At 43.5% G+C, this 25,962-nt stretch overlaps 1 protein-coding gene across 3 annotated transcripts; it reads left to right on the forward strand.

Moving 5' to 3' along the window:
* Positions 1-491: 491 nt before the first annotated feature.
* LOC137528946 (cytochrome P450 2G1-like) lies at positions 492-20,264 on the forward strand. 3 transcript variants are annotated; one of them, XM_068250750.1, is made up of 10 exons: positions 492-998; positions 4,535-4,655; positions 6,355-6,517; positions 9,592-9,741; positions 11,073-11,233; positions 11,336-11,512; positions 13,113-13,254; positions 15,905-16,092; positions 17,619-17,760; positions 19,050-20,264. In XM_068250750.1, exons 2-10 carry the CDS (start codon positions 4,611-4,613, stop codon positions 19,229-19,231), a joined length of 1,350 nt encoding a protein of 449 aa, XP_068106851.1. In that variant the 5' UTR covers positions 492-998; positions 4,535-4,610; the 3' UTR covers positions 19,232-20,264. The 3 variants fall into 3 exon arrangements, with proteins under 3 accessions (XP_068106851.1, XP_068106852.1, XP_068106850.1); XM_068250751.1 differs by lacking the exon at positions 4,535-4,655; XM_068250749.1 differs by lacking the exon at positions 492-998 and having other exon boundaries at positions 4,473-4,655.
* Positions 20,265-25,962: the final 5,698 nt, after the last annotated feature.

Consider the following 25,962-nt stretch of genomic DNA (forward strand, 5'->3'; position numbering starts at 1 on the left):
TTAAACAATTATTTTGTTTTTGTTTTTCCATTGTGAATTATGGTGCTGACTCATGTCATCTTCTCACCAAGCTACTTGGCAACAGAAGTGGATGAATATAGCCATGTGCAGGTCTACAACTTTGTCCCTGACATCCATGGACAGCTTTTTGGTCTTGATCATGGACCATGGTGGCTGGTTTGGAATCTGATTGATTGCTTCAGTGGACAGGTGTCTTTTATACACGTCCAGTAACAACAAAGTCAAAATGAACTTCCGCACATCTTGCAAATCCTCATGTGAATCGATTCACAAAAATCATGCAGCAATCAGTGCTGCCCCTACAGCTAAGTTAAAAGCTGGGATCTTTGTTACAAGAATAAAGTCTCTTGCGTAGACACATACACAGCGCAGAGGTATCCCAGTGTCGTATGTGTCCAAACTGTGGCCCTGTGCACTAGCGCACGGAAGGGGTGGTTCCGAGTGTCTGGAACCCTCCCCCGAGCCAGGGGCGTAGCTTGGTGGGGGCATTGTTTTGTTATCTCCTCTCTCTGCCTGAGAGTCTGGTGTCAGCGAGCGCACGTCATTACATGCTGCACGCAGCTTACATGCAGCAGGGATGAGGTCACAAGAGCCCCGGGAAGTCTGAGTCAGGCCTGGCTGGAATAGATCACGCTGAGTGCTGATGATCGGACTGGCACGAATATACAGGTGCCTGATTGGTGGAGAGCCGACTCCCATGTCTCCCCGAGTGTCTCTCTCTTTCCTGTTCCGCCCCCCTATACACATGCTGCCTCTTCTCTCATTGCCCTAGCATGGAGTAGCTGTCACATGCTGCCTGGCTAGCGCGGGTGGCTTGAATACAGCAGCATATGAAGCAGCCAGCCAGAACGGGACAGACACTCTGCTCACATGCCAGGCATTCCTTAGTGTGAGCCGCTCTGTTGTGTCGTTTCCTCCTCCGGAGATTCATTCACCTCTCTTCAGCTCAGCTTTCTTCATTAACTCCTTCACTGCTGGTAAGGAGTTAAGATATTTGCACTGACTCACTTTGTGTTTATGGTGGGGGCAGGAGTGTTACTGGGGGGGGGGGAAAGTTAGGGGATTACTGTTACTGGGAGCATTACTGTTGTTGGGTGGGGGGGAGATTACTGGGGGGGGGGGTGGAATTACTGTAGCTTAGAGGGTCTCATGGTCCCTAACATACTGTACTTGTACTTGTGTGATAAAATGCTAAATGCTGGAAGAAGCCTGCAGGGACAGGGGTCAGACAGTCAGGAATGGAATCACAGAATGTATGTATGTCATATACACATACTGTACATACATTCCCTTATGCTTACTGACCCTGTCTCTGATCCTTCAGGCTTAAAGCTTTTAGCATTTTATCACACATTCAGCAAGTCATTATCCCAGTATCTGGGGGGGGGGGGGGGGAGGAAACTCTATACAGTGGCTGGATAGAGTACTGGTTGAGGACTCTGCCTCTAACATAGGAGACCTGGGGACATATACCTATCTAAGCTATACTGGGGCATATACCTATCTAAGCTATACTGGGGCATATACCTATCTAAACTATACTGGGGCATATACCTATCTAAGCTATACTGGGGGCATATACCTATCTAAGCTATACTGGGGGCATATACCTATCTAACCTATACTGGGGCCATATTCCTATCTAAGCTATACTGGGGGACATATACCTATCTGATCTATACTGGGGACATAGACCTATCTAATCTATACTGGGGACATAGACCTATCTGATCTATACTGGGGACATAGACCTATCTGATCTATACTGGGGACATAGACTATCTGATCTATACTGGGGACATAGACCTATCTGATCTATACTGGGGACATAGACCTATCTGATCTATACTGGGGACATAGACCTATCTGATCTATACTGGGGACATAGACCTATCTGATCTATACTGGGGACATAGACCTATCTGATCTATACTGGGGACATAGACCTATCTAATGTATACTGGGGACATAGACCTATCTAATGTATACTGGGGACATAGACCTATCTAATGTATACTGGGGACATAGACCTATCTAATGTATACTGGGGACATAGACCTATCTAATGTATACTGGGGACATAGACCTATCTAATGTATACTGGGGACATAGACCTATCTAAGCTATACTGGGGGCATAGACCTATCTAACCTATACTGGGGCATATACCTATCTAACCTATACTGGGGGCATATACCTATCTAACCTATACTGGGGGCATATACCTATCTAACCTATACTGGGGGACATATACCTATCTAATCTATACTGGGGGGAGTGCAATTTAGCTTAGAAACTGCTCGTATTTGGCTCCACCCACACCATGTTTTGGCCACGCCCACACGCCGCTATCAGGAACCCCCCCCCCTGGAAATCCTGGATTTGCCCCTGCTGTGTCATTAATAGCACAAACATGCATGCATTCAGCGCATCAAAACCTATCCAAGGAATAGGAGCACATATCCTTACCGTCCTCCCTAGAACAGATAGTGCATCTAACTAATCCTGCAAGAGAACTGCTAATACCTACAGTACATACGTACCATGCGCACACACTAGCGAGCTGGGTGTGCTTGGTACATACACAGCAAACTGTGTGCGCATGAGTGTGTGGAAGTTCATTTAACTTTGCTGTTTTGCTTGCCACACCCCTTTCAGCACCTCTCTATTATATCTTCAAGTATTTAAATGTCCTAGCGTGAGGGGGGAGCCTGTGTTTTGTATTTTTTTTAAGGTCCGGTAACAAGCTGTTATTAGGTGCACTCCCTTACAGAGGGTGCTCCTACCCTCAGCTCGTTCCCTGCATACAGTGAAGATACCTGGGAGCCTAAAATCTTGGTGTTTGATAGGGAATCAAATACATATTGCACTTATTACAGCACTCATCAAACTGTTTTTTTGAGGGGGACTGGGTTTTTGAGGGCTCTTATGATTTTATTCTATTCTATTATCACAACAGTAAACCTACAGTACAATTGTAAATTGTTCATTTCTTGCTCAGAGGGCAAACAAGCAAAATCCACAGAGCATCACATACTTAATTCACTCACTTCCTGTGAGTGGTGCTGTACAGAGCAGGCCGGCGGCAAGTGAACTCTGCCTGGAGCTTAGAAGGAGAGTAATTGTTAACACCCTGCCGCCGGACATCTCTTCAATGGAGGGGGACCCGAGGAGAGGGAGGAAGGAGTCAGGTCCCTCTCCCGGTGGCTCAGTCCCTTTGTGGTGCTGCTCCCCCCTCCTCTATATTGCCACAGCCTGCGGGAGGGAGGGGGAACGGACCTATGGCTGACTAACCTTTAATGGGGAATCTATGGTTGACTAACCTATACTGGAGGCAGCTATGGCTGACAAACCTAAACTGGGGGTAGCTATGGCTGGCTAACCTATACTGGGGGCACATATGGCTGAATAGCCTATACTGGGTGCACCTATGGCTGACTAGCCTATACTGGGGGCACCTATGGCTGTCTAACCTGTACTGGGGGCACCTATGGCTGGCTAAAATACACAGGGGCACCTATAACTGGTTACCTATACTGGGGGGCTAAATATTGCATCATAAATAAAATTTTCAACCCCCCTCCCCCTCCTCAGCCAACCCACAGTCAGGCCTATATCTCCATGGATCTTGTATTTGTGTGGGTTTCCTCCAGGCATTTTGGCATCTCCCAAAAGTGTACTGATATTAGTATAAGTTTTCTGGACCCTCCAAACATTGCCTTAGACTATGGTAGGGATATTAGACTATGACTATGGCAGGGATTTGACTGAGAGCTCCTCTAAAGGACAGTTAGTCAGAAATGAGGCAAATGTCTTCACTATATAAATGTAAAATAAAACAAATAATAGTGATACATTTTTATGTCGAAGATGTGTAAACCTTTAATTCATTTAAACAATAATAGCACCACAATGCAGCTGGATTCTCATCCCAGTACATTACTGTATATATTGGTTATCCTTGTGCACCAGACAGGCATTAGATAGATTTATTGCTCACATAAACTCATTATTCGCAGGTGAGTGATGTAATCTAATATAACGGACCTCTAATCTCGAGAAAAGAACTCGACTCACCTTCCTGGAACACAAACAGAAAATCTGGCTGTTGGTTAACTTGCAGAAGCAAATTCCGCATTGTGCCAAATTCAGCCCTCTTCAGCTGCTGCATCTATAAATAAGATTGACAGACTCAGAACAGGTATAGCATAACTCCAGACTCCAGGACAGCAGAACCCAGCACCAGCATCAGTACAGCAGAACCCAGCACCAGCATCAGTACAGCAGAACCCAGCACCAGTATAGCAGAACCCAGCACCAGTATCAGTACAGCAGAACCCAGCACCAGCATCAGTACAGCAGAACCCAACACCAGTATAGCAGAACCCAGCACCAGCACAAGTATAGCAGAACCCAGCACCAGTATCAGTACAGCAGAACCCAGCACCAGCATGGAGTTCTTTATAACAAGTACTCTCTTGTTAATTGCCTGTGTGGTCTTTATGATCTTCAGCATCGTACACTCTAGGCGGAATCAGGGTAAAGGAAGGCTGCCCCCAGGACCAATCCCGCTGCCGCTTGTTGGCAATATGCTGCAACTGAATGGCAAAGAGATGTTCAAGTCACTCAACAAGGTATGTTCCGCTAATGCTGCCAGCAGTAGGCTTAGGGTGAGTATACATGTCCAATTTCATTGGCCAATTTTACCACTTCCTTGTAGTATGAGGGTCAACAGATTTTTAATACTATGAACAGATTGTGTAGGTATGCTCTCATACTACATGGAAGTGGTAAAATTGGCCTATCAAAATTGGATGTGTGTACACATGTTTAGTTATGCAGGATAGTTGGCTATCCTGCCTCTAATACGTTTAGCCATAGACCCTGAACAAGCATGCAGCAGGTCAGGTGTTTCTGACATTATTGTCAGATCTGACAAGATTAGCTGCATGCTTGTTTCTGGTGTGATTCAAACACTATTGGAGCCGAATAGATCAGCAGGATAGCCAGGCAACTGGTATTGTTTAACAGGAAATAAATATGGCAGCCTCCATATTCTTCTTACTACATTCCTTTAACTCAGGATTGAACTTCATCCTAATCAGTAGCTGCTACCCCATTTTTCATGGGAAATCTTTACCTTTTTTTTTCTAATAGGGTCTCCCTCTGACTCTCAGTTAATGAACATTTTGCAGAGATCATCTGCCAGGACAAAAGAAATTGCTACCTGTGCTAAATTTCAAAATGTAAATCAGGAAGAGATTTTACAACGGGCTTTACTAAATAATTTATAAATTAATATTGTAAAAATAAATAGCATCACAGATAGGGACATATTCACTAAATATAGTAACATTTCTGAGTGCAGGTAGTGCACAGTAATTTTAACAGACATTACGCCACTGACATAGCGTAGGTTGGGCATTAAGTGCATCTTGATTTACCTTGGTAACTTGTATGCTGCTAGTGTAATGGGTGCTATACAAATAGCATAACATGTTATCTAGCAACGCACGTTACACAACTATGTCAGTGGCATGAATACCAATACAATTGCCATCTGAAAACTTTGTACAACAGCTGTTCACTGGACTAGTGACATCATTGGTCCAGAGAACAGAAAGTTATGAGCGTGTGAATAAGTGGCACACCGGACTTTGCTATGAGAACCATTATATTTAAATTCTGCAATCAATGCCAGATTTATACTTTCTCTGCCCCTAGGCCAAATGTGTTGTGATTCCACTTCCTTGTGCAGCAGTGCCCCTCCCATTCCATGTGCAGCCCCCTCTTCCATATGTATCCATGTACTGCAGCCCCTCTCTTTCTTGAACAGCTTGCATGGACATTAGCTTCCCTTTATCTTGTTCTTATCCCCATTTGTAGCCTCATCTTTCATATGTATTGACCATTTCTTCATGACCAGCTGCCTACTTGGGCTGCAGCTGCCCAAGGCCCTGGGCCTATGTGGCCTTTCACAAAAAATCCGGCCCTGTCTGTCATATTAGCAACCAGTATAAAAAGTAATTCACTTTAGGTAAAAAACAAAGTATGGTATACAGTACATTCCAGTGGCCGAAAGTTCTCAGAACCTGATACTGATTCAGGAATTCCAGGGCAATTGGCTGCTACACCGGTAGCAGTGGTATCTCAGAAATGGGTGTATTCTGAGTTTGAACTGTTAATAATGTGACTTTGTTTGTATGACTTAGATTAGGCCATAAGATCATTCCTTTTTTTTTGTTTCATATCATTAACAATTCTGTGCACAGTGTATCTAGGGCAGTGATCTGCAAACTTATCTGTTCTGTACTTATCTGTTCCCTCCTGCAGCTCAGTGAGAAGTACGGACCAGTATATACAATACATATGGGCGCTAAACCAGTCGTGGTGCTCTGCAGTTGTGATGTTGTGAAAGAGGCCCTTGTCAATCATGCAGAGGATTTTAGTGCCCGGGGACACATGCCTTTACTGGAAAAGCTTAGTGCTGGACATGGTAAGTACTACTAACCTAGATTTTATAGCTGTACTACTCAGTGGTCTAACCCAGCAGGAACTGTGTTGTGTTTTAACTCCTTAAAGACCACACCACGCCAATTGGTGTGCAGTCCTGGGGGGGCGTGTTTTGCAGGAGATTGTGCGCGTCGATGCACGTGCATCCTCGCTAGAATGACAGAGCAGAGCTCCATCATCGGTCTGCCAGCGGCGATCACCGCTAGGAGACTGCTAGACTGCGAAACCACCATCTATTTACATTGTACAGCCATGCGCTCTACGGTAGGGCTGTACTGGGTGCACTTGAGAGGCACAGAGAGCGTTCGGCTCTGATAAGCAGATGTCTATGAAAGCCGATTGCTAGGAGTGGCTGGCGGAGGGAGGGAGGGGGTGTAGTTTAAAAAAAATACAAAATTGTATTTAAAAAAAATAAACAATTAATTAATAAAAACAAAAGCAGCCTGCAGCAGCGATCAGAACCCACCAAAAGAAAACTCTGTTGTGGGCTGAAAAAGAGGTGTGTGCGTGGGGGGAGGTCTTTAGTGTGCCATGTTGTTGTGCTCTGCAGTGAGCCCTTAAAGCTGCAGAGCACTAAATTGTAAAAAATAGCCTGGTCACTAGGGGGTCCTTAACCTCCTTGGCGGAAATGACGAGCTCAGCTCGTCCATTACCGCCGGAGGGCGCCGCTCAGGTCCCGCTGGGCCGATTTTCATATTTTTTTTTAAACTTGCTGCGTGTTCGGAACGATCGCTGCCGCTTGCCGCCGATGCGCCGCTATCCGACGCGAAAGAGGGGCCCCCCGCAGACCCCGTGCGCAGCCTGGCCAATCAGTGCCAGGCAGCGCTGAGGGGTGGATCGGGACTCTCGATCATTGCCATGGCGACGGGGGAAGCCCTAAAGGAAATCCCGTTCAGAACGGGATTTCCGGACGGGTCTTCACGCCGGCGACGAACGAAGACGCTGGGGGGACACTGCAGGGATTTAAAAAAAAAACAAAAAAACTCATCAACAATTAGTGCTGCGCCTCCACCCTGGCAAATTTAATAGAACGCCAGGGTGGTTAAGGGGTTAAAGGACCACAATTAAGAAAAATTGTAAAATTGTAAATCCATGTGTATGCATATGTATAAAATGTTTTTTTTTTAGAATGCACTATAAATGAAATGTTTCTATCTCACTGTTACCTACAATAGACAGTAAACATCTGATTTTGGTTTTAAACTAGTCCATCTTCGCATGGGGGGGGGGGGGGGGGGGAATTATCAGGGTTTTCTTTATTTTCAAAAGCACTTACTGAATGGCAGTTGCTCACTCCATGTGCCAAGTTAGTGTGTAAGCTAGTGGGGAGGCCAGCTGGCATCCTTATAGAGATTCTTGCCATAGAGGAGTTTTGTAAAGAAAGTAGGGAATACTGAAAAAACCCCAAGAGGAGATAACCTAGTCTAAAATCTAAGAAAAGTAATTTAAGATGCATTTTACTATGGAAGAAAATATATACTTTACAATTTGTCACAATAGTGGTCCTTTAAGATTTGTGACATCCACTGCTCAGTTTTTTTAAAAGGAATCTGTAACAAAACAACCCAATATTTTGATTTCAATTGATTTTATATAGTAAACAAAGAGAAAGCTGTTTACCTCTGACAAAGTCAATGCGTATATAATTTCCTTCCTTACTCTTTTTTATATTCCAAGAAACTGCACTGTCATATCTAGCTTGCTTTGTAAACACATGTGAGCACAACATAGATCATATTTCAACAGCTTCTGCAGAGGGGTGAGGTGTATTTCCCTTCTCAGCCTCCTGTCACACCGAACTGCACTCAGCCAATCAGTAGGGAGCAGGAATGTGGGAGCGGAGATAACAAGCTTCCCTCTCCCTGGCAATGTACCATAATAGAGCCAAGTTGACTGAGATATGATGTATTACAGCAGAAACATTTATGATTATATGGAAATGCATGCAATGCAGAGTCGGTTTGTAGACTGCATAATAAACACAGAGCGTTAGGTAAATGGAATTTGATTTTATGGCTGACAAGCCCGCTTTATTGGAGTGACTAAAGAAGTCATTATAGTAGCATCCAAAATGTGTTTTTTTTTATTTTTTATTTATTTTTTAATTTGGAAATCAAAAGTAATGTTTCCATACCTGAATGAATGAACTGTGCCAGAAACCGTAATCACAAAGGTAAACACCTCATGTGTTTTAATGTAAGAAGGTGTACAGAGGCGCCGGAAGTATAAAAGTGGCTAAAAGGTTTTAAAATGTTTTGGTCGCGGTGGTGGACCGGCCGACCACAAACGGACAACAAGGCTGTTGTTTTTAAATAAATATACATAAAATTTATTCAGAAAGCTCCCAGCAAATAGTCGCAACGCGTTTCACGGGTAGCAACCCGCTTCTTCAGGCAATAGGGGGCAGGAGCAACAACACAGCGTGAAGTCTGGATGAAGCTTGGCACCTCTGGCACCACATCACAGAGGTGCCAAGCTTCATCCAGACTTCACGCTGTGTTGTTGCTCCTGCCCCCTATTGCCTGAAGAAGCGGGTTGCTACCCGTGAAACGCGTTGCGACTATTTGCTGGGAGCTTTCTGAATAAATTTTATGTATATTTATTTAAAAACAACAGCCTTGTTGTCCGTTTGTGGTCGGCCGGTCCACCACCGCGACCAAAACATTTTAAAACCTTTTAGCCACTTTTATACTTCCGGCGCCTCTGTACACCTTCTTACATTCAGAAGTCCACCCTTGGTGGAAGGGTGACCTGCCCTACAATTCCTCTATCCACAGAGAGCGACGTTTTACTCCTGAGTGGGGACAGGCTTGTTCTCCCCACCTGCGTTTACAGTGGTTGCTCTTGAGGCAACCCTGACTTGTGAGTATATTACTTACTTTCATTAATCTCATCCCCTACAAAAACATACTACACTATTTTGGGCTCTCGGTCTTTTCTCTTTTTCATGTGTTTTAATGAATGCTGCCCTATATTGTCCATATATATCTACGTTTTATCATAAAAAGGGAATATCTAACTAGCTGCAATTCACGTTACTGAATATTATATTTTCAGGATTGGTCGGAAGTAATGGCGAACGCTGGAAACAGATGCGAAGATTTTCTCTGATGGTCCTGCGAAATTTTGGGATGGGTAAAAAAAGCATCGAGTCAAGAATCCAGGAAGAGGCCCAGTTCCTTGTTGAGGAATTCAGAAAATCCACTTGTAAGTAATACAAATAGGTTCAAGTATTTGAACCACTATGGACCCATTTACAGGACCCAAAATGATTCATTAATTATAGTGGTTACCTCGAATTTTGCATAGTAGCAATCTCACAGTGAAATTCAAATCTATAATGCAAAATCGTAACAGAAGATTAAAAAAATATTGTAAACTTAATTTTGCATGTAATCATAATTGTGATGCATAATTTTGCAGTGACTTGTAATTTTGCAAAAATATAACATTCTTTTGCCCATAGACTTCAATGCATTTGTGCAAAAAGTTTTTTCTTATGGTGTTTCGCCGCCCGGTCTGTTTGGCGCAGGGTGAGCCAAATTACGGCTCACCCTGCTGCTGCCTGCCGCGCAAATTACGGATGACATTATTCCCCAACCGAGTTGTAGCAACTCAGAGGGAGAAGTAATTTTGGGTCCTGTGATCGCCAGATCTTGGGAAATGATTCTTGTGCGGCCATAGGCATTATAACATTATGTCTATGGCAGCGACCAGGTCAGGTGCAATGCGGTGCAGTTCGCTCGCCAAAACGACTTGCTTCATTCTCATTACCACAAGCTTCAATGTGTTTGTGCAAAAATGTGTGTAAAAATGGATTCCCATATACACACACGTTAGTGGATCCTTTGAACGTAATTTTTCAAAAATCTCACTAAATTAAGTAGTGTAGTTATGATCAGAATCATAATTGCAAAGATTACACAAAATTAACAAAAAGCGCAATTATCCATCACGATCAACACAATTCATCAGTAAGTGTAGTAGGAGAAATTGCTCGGTATTATTTTTCATATGCCGACGGAACCTTTGTGGTTTCTAGAAAGGACCGACATCAAAATTGTTAGACTTTGATAGGTATTTACAGCACAATACATAATCTTTCCTAGTAGTAACCGTGCTGTCCCAGATTAACTTTTGAGGAAACCATGTCCAGACCATCCACAACTCTCTCTTCTGTATTTCATTAATGCTCCTATACCAAGGGTGTAACTACTGCAAGGGGGCCCAGAGCTGTAGGGGTCCCCAACTACTAACCTTCCCTTCATCTGATACAGGGGACTATAATTCACATCAGCGGTTGTGTGGCTATACGTGTTATGGGTATGAAGATCATGATGGCCACAATTGTTCTATGACTCTTGTAAGATGGGCCAAAGGCTGTGAAGGGCACCAAGGAGAGGCAACGGAAGGGGTGTAGACAATGAGGGGGGCCCCATCAAAATGAATTGTAGTCACGCCAGTGCCCACTGCCCTATACATATATACGTAATTTTTCAAACATATTAATTGGGGCATCTTTACTGTATCTCTTATAGGTCAACCACTGGATCCAACATTTTATTTTTCCAAAGCAGTTTCTAATATCATCTGCTCAATTGTGTTCGGAAACAGATTTGAGTATGAAGACAAAAAGTTCCTCCAGCTTCTGGGTCTTCTGAATGAAACCTTTAAGGGCTTTAGCTCATTTTCGGGTCAGGTAAGCACAGGGCTGTTCTCTGCCCCAGCTACAATATAAATGTTTTTTAATTGGATAATTATTCTGGTCATGCATTGACATTGCTTTACGAATACCTTTTAGATGTACAACATGTTTCCAAAATTGTTTGGAAAGCTGCCAGGACCTCATCAAAACCTTTTTAAAGCTACAGATGACATGAAGGAATTTATAGCGGAACAAGTGAAGATGCATAAAGAGACATTGGATCCCAGTTGTCCTCGAGATTTCATTGATTGCTTTTTGACTAAGATGGAACAGGTGAGTTTACATTATGGCCCTTATTTGCTAATCAGGTGCCAAAAATGTTTATGATTATATTATGTTATATCATATGTATAATGAAACATGGTCTCTCCCCATGTACTGAAGAAACAGGTGTGTTTCTGTTTCTACAACCACAGTAGCACATGTGTTGTAAAGCACTTTTATCCTGATAGACCCAAACCCCATAAGCATGTCTCAGATCAGTGCATAGTTGTAGTTTGTGACAGGGGAAAAAGTTACGTGATCATAGATGCCAAGCTTAATAAGTGGCTTTTCAGTATTGATTTAAACCATCTCACGGTAGGGGATGGCATAAATGGGTGTGGCAAGGCATTCAAGAGGGAAGGGCCAGTATGACAGAAGGTTTTAGCTCCAAAAGTTTTCAGTTGGACCCTGAGAGAGGTCAAGCTTTTCGATCCTGTTGATCTTAGGTTGTGAGAGGTATGAAGCCATCCCAAGAAATCCTTCAGGTATTCAGGCCCTAGAACATGTAGAGATTTGAATGTTAGTAGGCCAATTTTGAAGAAGATTTTCCATTTTTATGGGTAGCCAGTGGAGTGATCAAAGGGTTGATGTTATGGGACAATGATGGAGTTGGCTTGCTGACAGCCATGCAGCAGTATTCTGAACCAGCTGCAGGTGAAACAGGTCATTATTTGGATGGCTTGCATAAGGAGTATTGCAATAGTCCAGCTGTGATGTGATGAAGACGTGAACTAGGGTTTGAATATCCTCTGAAGGATACTTTCAGAACTTGCCTCAGGCGGCAAAAAGTCTAGGGCCGTTCCTGCTTAAGCGAGTATAAAAATCATCTTCAAAAGTCCCCTAATGTATTGCAATGCTATATGGTTGTTATAAAGCACAGCATAATATGTACCTGTTAACATGACCACACTTTTCCTGACTTGCATTAACAAGATGCTATAGGAGGTGACACTCTGTGCGCAGCCAACAGGCAACTCCTTCATCTTCTTCAGGCTGGGAATGAGGTATGGTCTTAAAGAGAATTTTAAGCCTAAAGAAAAAAAAGCAGTTTAACTTACCTGGGGCTTCTTGCAGCCCCCTGCAGTCATCCTGTGCCTACACCATCCTTCTGAGACCATCCAGTCAGCAACAGTGACACTCTCAAAGCTGGCCAGTCGTGGCCAGTCGCAAGCTTCTGCGCATGCATGACCCTGGGCTGCCGAATCCTTCCTGAAAACGCTCCCATAGCCAGCAGCATTCTGCACTTGAGCAGTAACGTATTTCCATACTGCACATGCGCAGAACGCAGCTGTGCATGGGAGCTCGATGAGGAGGTGTGCAGCCCGGGTCCATGCATACAGCTGATCGAAGGCTGATACAGTTGACAAGAGGATCGCGGAGTGATGGCGCTGGCACAGGATGACTGGAGGGCTTCTGAATACTGTCAGCTATAAAACTGGTCTCTAACTGCAATCTAATGGCGTGCTTGAAACCAACATTAGGCAAGCCTTGATAGAATTATTGTATAGAATCAAGTTTGACAACAATAAATTAACTTTTTTATTTTCTCTCCTGTCTGAGCTGTGAGAAATTTGTTTTAACATGAAAACTTTTCCATTCAATTTCTCAGGAAGAAAGCATGCAAGAATCCGAATTTCACATGGAGGGTATTCTGAACACCACATTAGATTTGTTTGGTGCAGGGACAGAAACCGTCAGTACTACACTGCGATATGGTCTCATGATTCTCCTCAAGCATCCAGATGTTGAAGGTTTGTGATGTTCCTACAGGAAAACTACACTTATTTTTTATTTTAAAAACACACACCTTTTTATAAACGAATAGTTTCTATGATTTATTAAAGCGGATCTCCAGTGTATATCACAAATTCACTGGGTCCTCTGCTCCTATAAGGTTATATTACCTGTTTGGCCTTCTGTCATGCTGCCTCCACCCTTTAGAATGCCTTGCCGCACCCAAATCAAGTCTGCCATTTATGATCACATAACTATTTACCCTTTAGCACATCACCTGCCATGTCTTCTATGCACCAGAAGTCGGGTCTTTGTGTCTGCCGACATCCGGTGTGTAGAAGACACAGCAGGTGATTATAAATTAATAGGAGAAGAGGACAGAGTGAATAAGTGAATATATGTGACCGTAAACATACAACAAAAAAGAAAAAATCTCACATACAGGCCCATATGCAACTAACTTTTTCTACTGAGTTTTCTCCTAGGGGATATTTTCACACCTTGACAACAAGATTCCTTTTAAACCACCAGAAAGCAAGAAAATACTCAACATAATTTTCATAGTACTTTTCACCTACTTTTTGGTACTTTTATTAATTGTAAAGTGGTAAAAAGTTAATTTAAAGGATACCTCAAATGACATGTGACATGATGAGATAGACATGTGTATGTACAGTGCCTAGCACACAAAAAACTATGCTGTGTTCCTTTTTTTCTTTCTGTGCCTGAAAGAGTTAAATATCAGGTATTCAAGTGGCTGACTCAGTCCTGACTCAGACAGGAAGTGACTACAGTGTGACCCTCATTGATAAGAAATTCCAAATATAAAACACTTTCCTAGCAGAAAATGGCTTCTGAGAGAAAGAAATAGATAAAAAGAGGAATTTCTTATCAGTGAGGGTCACACTGTAGTCACTTCCTGTCTGAGTCAGGACTGAGTCAGCCACTTACATACCTGATATTTAACTCTTTCAGACAGAGAAATAAAAAAAAGGAACACAGCATAGTTATTTGTGTGCTAGGCACTGTACATACACATATCTATCTCATTATCTCACATTTCAGTTTGGGTATCTTTTAAAGGGACTCTGAGCACCTCTCATGGGCATGCCTTTAAGACTCTGACCAGTACTGCAAAGTACTTAAAGATGCATACCTAGCATACGTACATAAAGATACATACGTAGCTTGTGCTCTCCTCTTTCATTTGATGCCTGAATAGCCTGCCATCTTGGCTATGTTATAACTTCTCAGTCACCCCTGTCTTCTCTGTTAGAGAAGTGCATCACTGAATGAAGCAGGAAGAGGAAGTGACATGCATGGCCATTGCAAGAGGCTCCTCCAGAGGGGTCATAGCAAGTCTTTGTTGGAAGTCGTCTGGCTTAAAGAGAACCCGAGGTGGGTTCTAAGAATGCTATCAGCACACAGAGGCTGGGTCTGCGTATACTGCCCAGACTCTGTTGCTATACAGTGCCCCCCAGGCCTCCTCTGCGCTCTGCTTGCCCCCATAAATCAATCGCCATGCTAGCGACACGCGGCGTGTCATAGCCGGCTGTTTACCTTTGGTAGTGTCACTCTCGCCACTCCCCCGCCTCTTTCAGGTCACCACTCCCCGCCTGCGTCCCTTCCCTCCAATCATAGGGGAGGGAAGGGATGCAGGCGGGGATCGGCGACCTAGAGGAGGCGGGGGAGCGGCGAGAGTGACATTACCAAAGGTAAACAGCCGGCTGCGACACACTGCGAGTCGCTAGCACAGCAATTGATCAACGATTTATGGGGGGCAAGCGGAGTGCAGGGGAGGCCTGGGGGGGCACTGTATAGCAACAGAGGCTGGGCAGTATATGCAGACCCAGCCTCTGTGTGTTGATAGCATTCTTAGAACCCACCTCGGGTTCTCTTTAAAGGCATGCCCATGAGAGGTGCTCGAAGTCCCTTTAAATAGAAACTGAAAAATTATGTCCAAGGAAAAAACTTTGGAGAAAAATGTAATTGCATATGGGCCAAAGACAGAACGAAAAATAGAGATGTACATATGCAAGGAAAAATCCCATTAACCTTTATTATATGCGCAGTGTTGTGTGGTTTCAGGCTATGCTGCAAAATGCTGGCAGTTTTAATGTATGTGCGCTCCACCAAAGTTTCACGTGTAAGAAACAAAATAAACTTTTCTAAAATTAACGGACCTGGAGCACTTGCAGGCCGAGCACAGTGCCACCATAGGCCGTAATAGGAATTACGGCTATAGCGGCGCACAGTGAGTAACTGTGGCGCTGTCAGAAGACGGAGCTGAAGTTACTTTTAAAACACTGTAATTCGGCCTCCGGCAATAGCTAAGAAGCTGCATTACATCCTTCCCCACCATCCATGTGGACCTGGAGGGGGAATAGTAATTAACGCTGCTGGGACTTGTGCAGCAGCAGGGTAAGCCATATGCCGGCTGTATCCTGCGCCCAAGTCTCCCGGCGGTGATTTTATACGTATGTCTTGCAGGCTACAAGCAGATATTAAAATTAACTGACCTGGAGCACTTGCAGGCTACTAGTTAATTTAGATGATAAAACAAAGAAGCATCTAAGATTTGAGCATATTTTAATTAGGTTTGTAAGTACTTCCAAATCTTTAAACCAGACCATTAACTGTTTTAATCATTTTTTTTTATCTTGGCAGAGCGCATCCATAAAGAGATAGGTGATGTCATTGGCCAGCATCGGGCTCCTTGCATTGAAGATCGGTCTCACATGCCATATACAGATGCTGTCATCCACGAAATTCAGAGATTCATTGACCTCTTTCCTTTGGGAGTTCCACACAAGGTGATTCGAGATGTGCACTTCAGAGACTTCATCATTCCAAAGGTAACTATGAAAAAGCATCCACCATTATATTATATATGTTTGCTAACTTACAGTAACAAGTGATAATCTACTAAATTGGAGTATTTTTTTTTTTACATTACACAACTTTACTGGAGTCAGAGCACAGTGAGGTCATTTCCACATAGGAATCCATAAAACTCTTTGTATACTGTGGGGAAGAATTTGGACCTGTTATATGTTTGATATTGGCCTCAATTCACGGAGCATTATCAAACGTTTATCAAACACTTTATCAAATGTTTGATAATTTACCTCATGGGTAAAATCTCATTTTGAATTCACTAAGGTGTTATATATTTGTTGAACGTTTTATCGGTAAAACATTCGATAAATATATAACACCTTAGTGAATTTAAAATGAGATTTTACCCATGAGGTAAATTATCAAACGTTTGATAAAGTGTTTGACAAACGTTTGATAATGCTCCGTGAATTGAGGCCATTGTGTCCAAAGTGATTGTCCTCCCCTTCATACTCCAGGTCATCCCTAGTCCTAAACATCATGCCACTGCTAGGACATGTGACATCTTGTTGTCTTGTGAAATCACAAATCCACCTAATAGATCTAGAGATATGGAGAGCACCTCCACCTCCAGCACCTGACATATTCCACCCTTCCAATTGATAGGTCATCCTAAGTCTAAATGAGATCTTGTAGAGCTTGACATTTGAGGAGCTGGGCTGAGGGGCAGTTTCAGTAGTTTGATATGAGCAAAGTAGGTAGGGCTGTTTTTAGGCATAGAGAAACCAGGCAGATACTAAGGGTTACACCTGCAGGATGGGGCAGTGGGGTACCGCAGAGCTATTTTTAGCACATTAGGCTTTATGGAGTTCTTATACTCAACTGCTAGTTTCATTAGTTGGATTTGGAATTGGGGGTTGCATGTGGCACCAAAATGCCTAGAAACAACCCTGCAAGTATTTTTATTCTTAAAGGACACTGTAAGTGAGAAGTAATGTGGCCAGCCACTTACCTGGGGTTTCTTCCAGCCCCCCAAAGTCCTCCTGGTCCACGACCATAATTCCGCACTATTCCATTCATCCACTGTTCTCCTCTGAATGCTGCATGCAGGGTCCCATGCTGCGTGCCTCCTCCGTCTCACTCCTGTGGCCAGGATCATTGTGAACTTGCACGGTAAGTAAAAGTTACTACTGCGCATGCGCAGAATGCCCCCGGTTATGGGAGCATGATCGAGGAGGCACACAGCCAGTGCTGTGCATGCTCAGTGGGTGGTTACACTGCATTGTATAAATGTGTGTATGCGAAAAGGATTTTATGTTTCTAGCAGAATCATGTATGTACAAATAAATGAAAATGTGCCATGTGGTAGCATAAACCAGCAGCTCTTAACTGGAGAAAGTAAAAGCAAATCAGGCTTTTTTCTTATCAGACTTCCTTACAGTAGCTCAGTAAACAAACATGTAGAACAAACATGTGCAGTTTTATAGATTCTCTAAGTAGACACACAGACACTGGCTAATTCTATATATTTTCTCATTGCCAGGACACCACTGTGTATCCAATGCTCAGCTCTGTTCTTCGAGACCCCAAGCAATTCAAATTCCCTGATCAGTTCAATCCTGAGCACTTTTTGGATGAGAATGGGAAGTTCCACCGGAATGATGGATATATGCCTTTCTCTGCAGGTATGTACCTCCACCTAGGCCCATGCCATGCTCAGGGTCATAGCAATAGCCATAGAGGTCACAGCAGCTGCTATGGGACCCTGGAGAATTGGGGACCCAGATGGTAGTTAATGTATTCACCATTAACTTTCTTGTGTTTCTCCACCCTGTGAATTTGTCTCAGTGTCCATGAACCGTGTGCATGAGAATTTAAATTGCCTAATTCACTCATATCCATAGGGTAGGGGCAGGTGATATTGATTAAGTGTGCCTACATCTGAGGGCCCCTTGAAAATGTTGCTCTGGGGCCCTATATCTATCTACGCCACTGGGTGTGCTGCATGCAGTATCGCCTATTATCTAAGTGTTTCTTCATTATTTCCACTTTTTAGGAGTTATGTTCTTGTCACTCAGGAAAGCCATGTATTTAGCCAGGAGCCAGTCAGTGTGATTCAGAGTCAGTAGATTCTATCAGATACAGTAGCATCCCCTTTATAGTTCACTCCAAGGAAGGGACCAGAAAAAGTAGTTTATTATATCAGAAGTGTACTAAATCAGAATTGGTCATACATTGGACAGTCACATTTGCTGGGACCCGATGACTGAGAGGGATGTAGTGGTTGGCCATAGACTGGCCAGTGATTTCCAATAGATTTCAGCATGTAGTCTATTGGAAATTGTCCTGATGCCGCTGCCTGCTGGGACCCGCTAGTGTGAATTGTGCCCGTGCTCTGTGTTTTAAAGTCTCACCAGCTCCTGGCCTCCTCTAGTGTCCACCATCACCGACAGTGCCGATACCACAAGACTCGGCACATGTTGTGACATCACACATGCACAACTTTCACGTTGTACAGGTGCTCGCGGTGATGGCAGACAACAAAGGAGGCCTGAAGTCGTGCCGGCAGAGAGGTACGGCTTTAAAACACAGAGCATGGGCACAGGAGGGAACACATTAAATTTTGGGGGAAAACGGGAGTCCGTCTTGTCCATTGGTTATTTCAATATCAAATGCCGTTACTGCAGCACACCTGATCGAGCCTTTGTGATTGAGGTTTTTCAGTTTTTTCCGACATTCTTGATTAATCCACCTGACCAATTTCAGACAGAAAATGGATCGATTGTGCAGCCATATTGCAGTACCGACTCTCTTCTGATTCGATAAGATTATTGAATGAGAAAGTCGATAGGGCCGCAATATTGAGTGATGTATGGGCACACTTAAGAATTGCCAAACCATGCATTTTATTTTTATAAGTATTCCTCTTATGACCATGCACAGTTTACTAAACTCACTCACTTTGACTACACAGGGAAGCGGATCTGTCTTGGTGAAGGTCTTGCAAAAATGGAGCTGTTCTTGTTTTTCACCACCATCTTACAGAATTTTAACCTCAGACGTCCTGTAGATCCACAACAGTTGGACTTGACTCCACAGCTTAGTGGGTTTGGAAGAGTCCCACGTCCTTACCAACTGACCTTTATTCCACGATAAATATCAGAATAATGGATCTATATATGACATTTCTACTTTTGGACAGGGGCATACCAATATCTCCAGCGCCCCCCTTCCCTGACCATGGAGAAGGAGGACCTTAGGAGCCTGGAGGAGTTGGGGGAGCAGGGGATGTTCACTTTCTGGGAATGTGGTAATACTGGCCAGTTTTGTTGGTCACATTTGTTATTGAGGGTAGGGAAATGTTGGCAGCACTGGTTGTGGGGGGTGGGGTAATGATTTGTTGTAGGGTCACTATAGTCATAGTCATGGGTTCTAGTGAGGGGCGGAGCTCATACATTTTCTATTAAGGAACTCCATAGTTTCTAGTTTTGCATTTCAATCCCAAAACTTAGTGTACAGAGTCAAGATATGCTTCATGATTTCTACTTACCTGGGGCTTCCTCCAACTCCATGTGGACCATAGGCTCCATTGCTGTCCACCCTGACCGCTCCATTCTCCCATGCTCAGCTGTGTTGCTTTGGCCAGTCATGCTCTTCTGCACATGCGGCATGCGTGGGACGGCCACGTATGCGCCCCCGTTGTGCTCCTGTGACCAGGAGTGTTCTGCACCTGCTCAGTAGTGCTGCACAGGCACAGAATGCTCTCAGCCACTGGAGTGTGACGGGGGCCATGCTCGTGGCTGGGCCATGTTTGCGCAGAAGAGCTTGGCTGGACACAACTGGTAGAAGTAACATAGCTGAGCACAGGAGAACGGAGATGCCGGGGAAGGCGGCGACAGAGCCCACATGGGGCTGGAGGAAGCCCCAGGTAAGTAGAAATAATGCAGCATATCGGGTGTCAGGTTTCCTTTAAAGTGTCTATGGTAACAGCATCATAATGATGACTCAGCTCTGTATCATCCATTGTATAGAAGTCCATATTCCAAGAATGGGCAATGACAGAACTTATAAAGGCGAAAAAACTTTTTCTGAATGCATTCTACGTGTACAAAGACCAATTTAATGTATAGACATAAGCAGAGATCTATCTTGTACAAAGTTTGATTTAATGTATACGCATAAACAATGATCTGTCTTACATAATATGATGTTATGAATTTGTATTGTTATTTTGTTTTGTAAATAAAGGGGGGTATTTTATAATTAGCAAACAAATTTGCATCCCAAAAAAAGTGCAGTGAACCTCACATTGGAAAGTGTGTGTGTGTACAGTGTGTACAGTGTGTGTGTGTGTGTGTGTGTGTGTGTACAGTGTGTGTACAGTGTGTGTGTGTGAGTGTGTGTAATGAGTTGGACGTTAGTAGGGGCTAGTGTGAGAGGTAGGGGCAGGTTATTATTAGGAGTATTTGGGGGGGGGGGGGCTGGGATTAGTGTGGTGGTAAAGTATCAGTATAATTACCAATATTACATTGGCGTTATCCAGCGCCCAGTAGTAATATAGTGGTAAAATTGAAGGTATTCTTAACGACTTCTTAATGACTTCACCCAGCACCCAAATGTCCAGATACTTTTTTTATGTATGTGGACTGAAAGACTGTGATCAACTATGGTTCAAAGTCTGCTATGTAAGGCATTCGCAAATGCATAAAACCTAATGCTAGCATATGAGAACTAGGCATTGGGCCTGCGTTCAAGAAACATGATCAGTTCTGGGTTATGGAGCAGGCTGCACATCCCCATCACACCACTGAAAAGTTGGGTTTAACTAGCTGGGAAATCAAGGCCGGTTCTAGCACTCAACAATTTGCACCGCACATTATAGCTGCAGTGAGCCCCCCAAAAACACCCTCAGTATAGGTCGGTAGCAAGGTATAGGTATTGGTAGATAGGTACAGTTGCCCCCAGTATAGGTTAGTCAGGTACAGTTTCCCCCAGTATAGGTTAGCCAGGTACAGTTGCCCCCAGTATAGGTTAGCCAGGTACAGTTGCCCCCAATATAGGTTAGCCAGGTACAGTTGCCCCCAATATAGGTTAGCCAGATACAGTTGCCCCCAGTATGGGTTAGCCAGGTACAGTTGCCCCCAGTATAGGTTAGCCAGGTACAGTTGCCCCCAATATAGGTTAGCCAGGTACAGTTGCCCCCAATATAGGTTAGCCAGATACAGTTGCCCCCAGTATGGGTTAGCCAGGTACAGTTGCCCCCAGTATAGGTTAGCCAGGTACAGTTGCCCACAGTATAGGTTAGCCAGGTACAGTTGCCCACAGTATAGGTTAGCCAGGTACAGTTGCCCACAGTATAGGTAGGACAGGCACTCTCTTCACTTCCTGTTTCTGCCTGGTGCTTCCCTCAGACTTCTGCCTGAAGTTTCCTCACTGGGCATTATGGGCGAACCGGGCCTGATAGCAATGCTGAACTAGTCAAACTAGGCACTGATGTATTTTTTATTAGATAGGTCGTGTGCTGTCATACAGGGATGATCCTTCTTATCCTCTCAGACCCCCAAACACCCACATGACTTCTATTGATTCTCTTGGTGTTTATGTTCTAATATCACATGAACATTTTGCCCAGTTGGGCTGATCTGCTCTTGAATGGAACTGGGCATTGCATGTTATTTCAGGCACCCTTTAAGTTTGCCAGCAAGTAAGGAGGTTGTCAGTGGTGCCGAGTGTTGTTTGTTTTGCTAGATGCTGCAACCCTTTTTCTATTGCCTGAGGAAGCTGGCGCTGACCTGTGAAACGCGTTGCTTTGTTTTATCTGGAGTTCGTTAATAAATAGACTGAATGTACAGTCGTGTTGTGTCTGCTTGGAGGAGGTAAGTCCACCACTGCCTCCTCTAATTACCAAATTTTTGGCTTTTAAGCTCCTTTAAAACCCCTTTTATTCTTTTGGCGCCTCTGTTCTCTCCTATATAATACTGTGCTGGAGTAAGGAGGCTGTGGCACATCCCTCCTCTCTGCTGAGATACCCTGCTTGCCATTAATGTTTTCATAATAAACATTGAAGAGTGTGAAGGACAGTGGAAGAGGCAGGAGAGGCTGATGGTAACTGCAGCACTTCTGTATATATTATACAGCTTGCTGGTGGGCGGGAAGTGTTTGTGAAGAATAGACAGTCAAGTCTAAACACCTCAGTACTAAATCTCCCAGCCAGTAAATGTAGTCACATTGATGGATTACATCTCCCAGTTGCGGTGGCTGGGGGCGTGTGGCACTACCCCGGCTGCTTTGAACTGCTGGTCAGCGGCACACAAAAAAGGAATATGGAGGCGCATGCTTAAAAACAAGAAGAGAATCGAGAGCCCAATATGGTGCAGTATTGTCAGGTAAAATGAAGAGTTCAATACAAATATATATATATATATATATATATATATATATATATATACACATACATACATACATTCATATATATACATATCATGGTAATAAAGAAGAGAAATGCGTGCACCTTCCGTCTTATAGTATTCGTGTCTTTTATTGCAGTAGTGAAGATTGCATCACATAGGACTCCATGCAGTAGTCAAAAAATGGTTAACATACCATGGTGCGGAGCGGTGGAGGTAAAGGAGGTGGGTGGCGGGTGTGGATGGCGGAGAGCGACGGCCGTTTCGTGTCTCAGAGACACTTGGTCACGCTGCGTTCCACCTGGATCGGAGAGGCGACTGATTCCGGATTATGACGGAGACAAGCCCCGCCTCTTCCGGAACGGTCGTTCTCTCTCGTGATTGGAGTAGCGATGGTGGCCAAGCCGGGCACGTCAGGCGTCATGCATCAAGTAAGTGCGTCCTTATAGGACGTCACTGTTGGAAACTACAATACCCATAAACCAACGGGGCAGAGCGTCTATATTACAGGTCTGCCGCACATACTGTACTAGTAATTCACCCCAACTCTGGGTAAAGGTTGGACAAAGGAGACATTTTGTCATCTCATAGTCCTGGGTAAAGTGTTCACATTAATTGGTGCAAGGGAGCGGGTTATACTTACAAAACCCACCGATCATGCCTATATTGTCAGACCTGGCCAACCTCGCATATTGAAACTGTGTCGTCATTTTTTAAAGTGACAGTGACTCATAGTAGTGAAACATCAATTAAAAACAAATTGGACACTCAGCAGCTGTTAATGGACATGTAGATGATACCAAATATTAAAAGAAGGGGTTCTTAGATTATAAATAGAGGGTTAGAAGCAAGAAAAATCCGGATAGGTGAATAAAACTCGCAGAAAGATGCAATAGCCATCAACCACTCCATATTGCACAGTCGTGACCACTATGGTTCACTCAATCAAATAGTGAACCAAAATAATCCCCCACATAAATTTCATACACGTAGGGGAGGGGTGGCACCACTGTATCCATGGACATGGAGAAAGCAAAACAACTTCCCTTGATTTGGGGGCACTCTAAGTTACCAAAATTTGTACTACCATAGCCATACATATATATATATATATATATATATATATATATATATATATATATATATATATATATATATACTCACAAACACGGGTTACCCATAGGCAACCACTTTAAATGCAGGTGGGGAGCATTAGGACCTGACCCCACTCAGGTTAAGAAGTCGCTCTCTGTAGATAGTAGATGGGGATGCACCCCTCCACCCAGGGAGGACTAGAAGATCCGCAAAAACTCGGTATACAGAGGCGCCAGAGTAGAGTAAAACGTTTTAAAAAACGCTTAAAAGGAGAGAGGGTTGTTAAGGTGGATTCACCTCCCTCTTACAAAAAAGAAAAAACTCACTTCAGTCTCAATAAAACAGAATTGTCAAATAATTTATTCAACTCCACAAATGCAACGCGTTTCGCGGGCGTGACCCCGCTTCCTCAGGCAAAAATGGGAGCACAACTGGAGTAAAAACAAAATAACTACCCACAGAATTGCAACAATTGGCGCAGCAGATAATTGGTAGAGAACACATAAAATAATTGCTACATAAAGCATTGCTACAAAAAAACATTTTCCGCCCACATAAACACAGGGCCATGCAAACAAGCTTAGATGTCAGAAATCAAATAGCTAAGGCTTAATGCTCACAGATTAGAGGGTTCATATTGTATGTCTCAAAGTGAAACAGTTACATGGTAGAGCTGGGTATAGGCCACGGTCTATTCCCAGACAGCATATAGAGCTTTATATGGACACAAAAAGGATTAAAATAAACTGCAAGCATAAAGTATAAGATAACTTGCCTCAGTGGGTCAAGCAATAGGTTTGAGCGCCTCTGTGTCAGTATGAAGTGAGGCTTGCTTTAAATGGGAAGAGAGGTTAAACTGACAGGACTGAAGTCCAATCAGGAAATGTTTGGCAACAGGAAGTATTTGGTAACAGGAGGTGTGACTAACTTTGCACAGGAAGTGAATCTCTCCAGTGGGATAGTTACGACATTCCCAGCAGTGGCTGGGATGTGGGATAACCAGCAATGGCTGGATAGTGTAATGGTCAAGGTTGCTGCCTCTGACACAGGCAACCTGGGTTCAAAACCAGGCTCCGCCAGTTCAGCAATTTTTTGTGGCAGCTAGACAATTCATGTAACTTTTAGCCATGGATGTTCGTATAAAGATATCACTGGATGTGCACATGTATACATATGGATTCAGGTGTAAAACGGTAAAAATGGTAAAATATAACAGTATGAGTGTTTTTTTAAAAAACATATAAACATGCCAACAGTATATAATAAAAGTATACATGAGATAGAGCATAAGAGGCCGCCAATAGTGCTGGTGGTGTCAAGATTGTCATCTCTACATGGGCTTGCGGCTTGGGCTGTATCTGAAGGGTTGGAGGGTGTAATTGTATTTGTTTCGGGTGAGATCACTATGTCGGGAGTGTCCACCATGGGGTCTTGGGCTGTTTGGGAAGGATCTGAACAAGTAGCTGGAATTTGTGTTGGTGAATCATGCACACTCAGCTGGGAGGCTCTTAGATCATCTGTAGGGGAAGAATTGGGGGGGGGGGGGGTGGTTTCCTCAGGACCAGTGTGATTAATTGTATCATGCCCCTTGAATAGGGTATCAGGATGGGTACCGCTCAAGAATCTATACATGGGCCGTTCATTTACTTTGAAGGTTGGTTTATCGGGTTTTGGAACAGAGCTGATTACCTAGAAGAGGCATACCGACTACTTAATAACACTGATCACTACTCTCCGCTAGATCATGATCCCACTTTCGATTTTAACAATAAACTTAAAACATTCATCAATACGGCTTTTCTCAACGGTGTCTTAACAAAAAACGAACGTTCTTTCATTATAAATCAGCACCCCAAAACACCTTTTTTTTACTTTCTCCCTAAAATCCACAAAACACTCATAAAACCACCAGGCCAACCAATTATTTCCGGAATTGAATCTACAACCAGCAATTTATCTCGTTTTCTTGACCAACATCTCCAAACTCATGTTCAGGCACTTTCGTTATATTTAAAGGACTCCCAACATCTCATCCAACTCCTCAAAGTTATAAACTGGCAATCCGATTTCCTTTGGTCAACCTGTGACGTCACCTCCTTATATACAAATATACCTCACCCATTTGGACTCACAGCCCTAAAATTCTTCCTAAACCAAAATCCAGACATGCCCATCGCCCAACAGACTTTTCTAATACAATGTGCAGAATTTATCTTAAAACATAATGTTTTTTCATTTGCAGGAAACCATTACCACCAACAAACAGGCACAGCCATGGGTAGCTCATTTGCCCCTTCATATGCAAATCTAGCAATGGGCTACCTAGAATTTCTAAAATTCACTCCTGACAACCCCTTTTCATCAAACATAATTTTTTACCGCCGC

Source organism: Hyperolius riggenbachi, chromosome 8 (genome assembly GCF_040937935.1).
Source record: "Hyperolius riggenbachi isolate aHypRig1 chromosome 8, aHypRig1.pri, whole genome shotgun sequence".
Taxonomy (NCBI): Eukaryota; Metazoa; Chordata; class Amphibia; order Anura; family Hyperoliidae; genus Hyperolius; species Hyperolius riggenbachi.

Bases quoted from the DNA above. Each gene is read 5' to 3' on its own strand.
- LOC137528946 (XM_068250749.1), top strand. From the start codon at position 4,473: ATGGAGTTCTTTATAACAAGTACTCTCTTGTTAATTGCCTGTGTGGTC. The intron at 11,234-11,335 runs GTAAGCACAGGG...AATACCTTTTAG, and splicing joins TTAGCTCATTTTCGGGTCAG to ATGTACAACATGTTTCCAAA. The intron at 13,255-15,904 runs GTTTGTGATGTT...TTATCTTGGCAG, and splicing joins CAAGCATCCAGATGTTGAAG to AGCGCATCCATAAAGAGATA.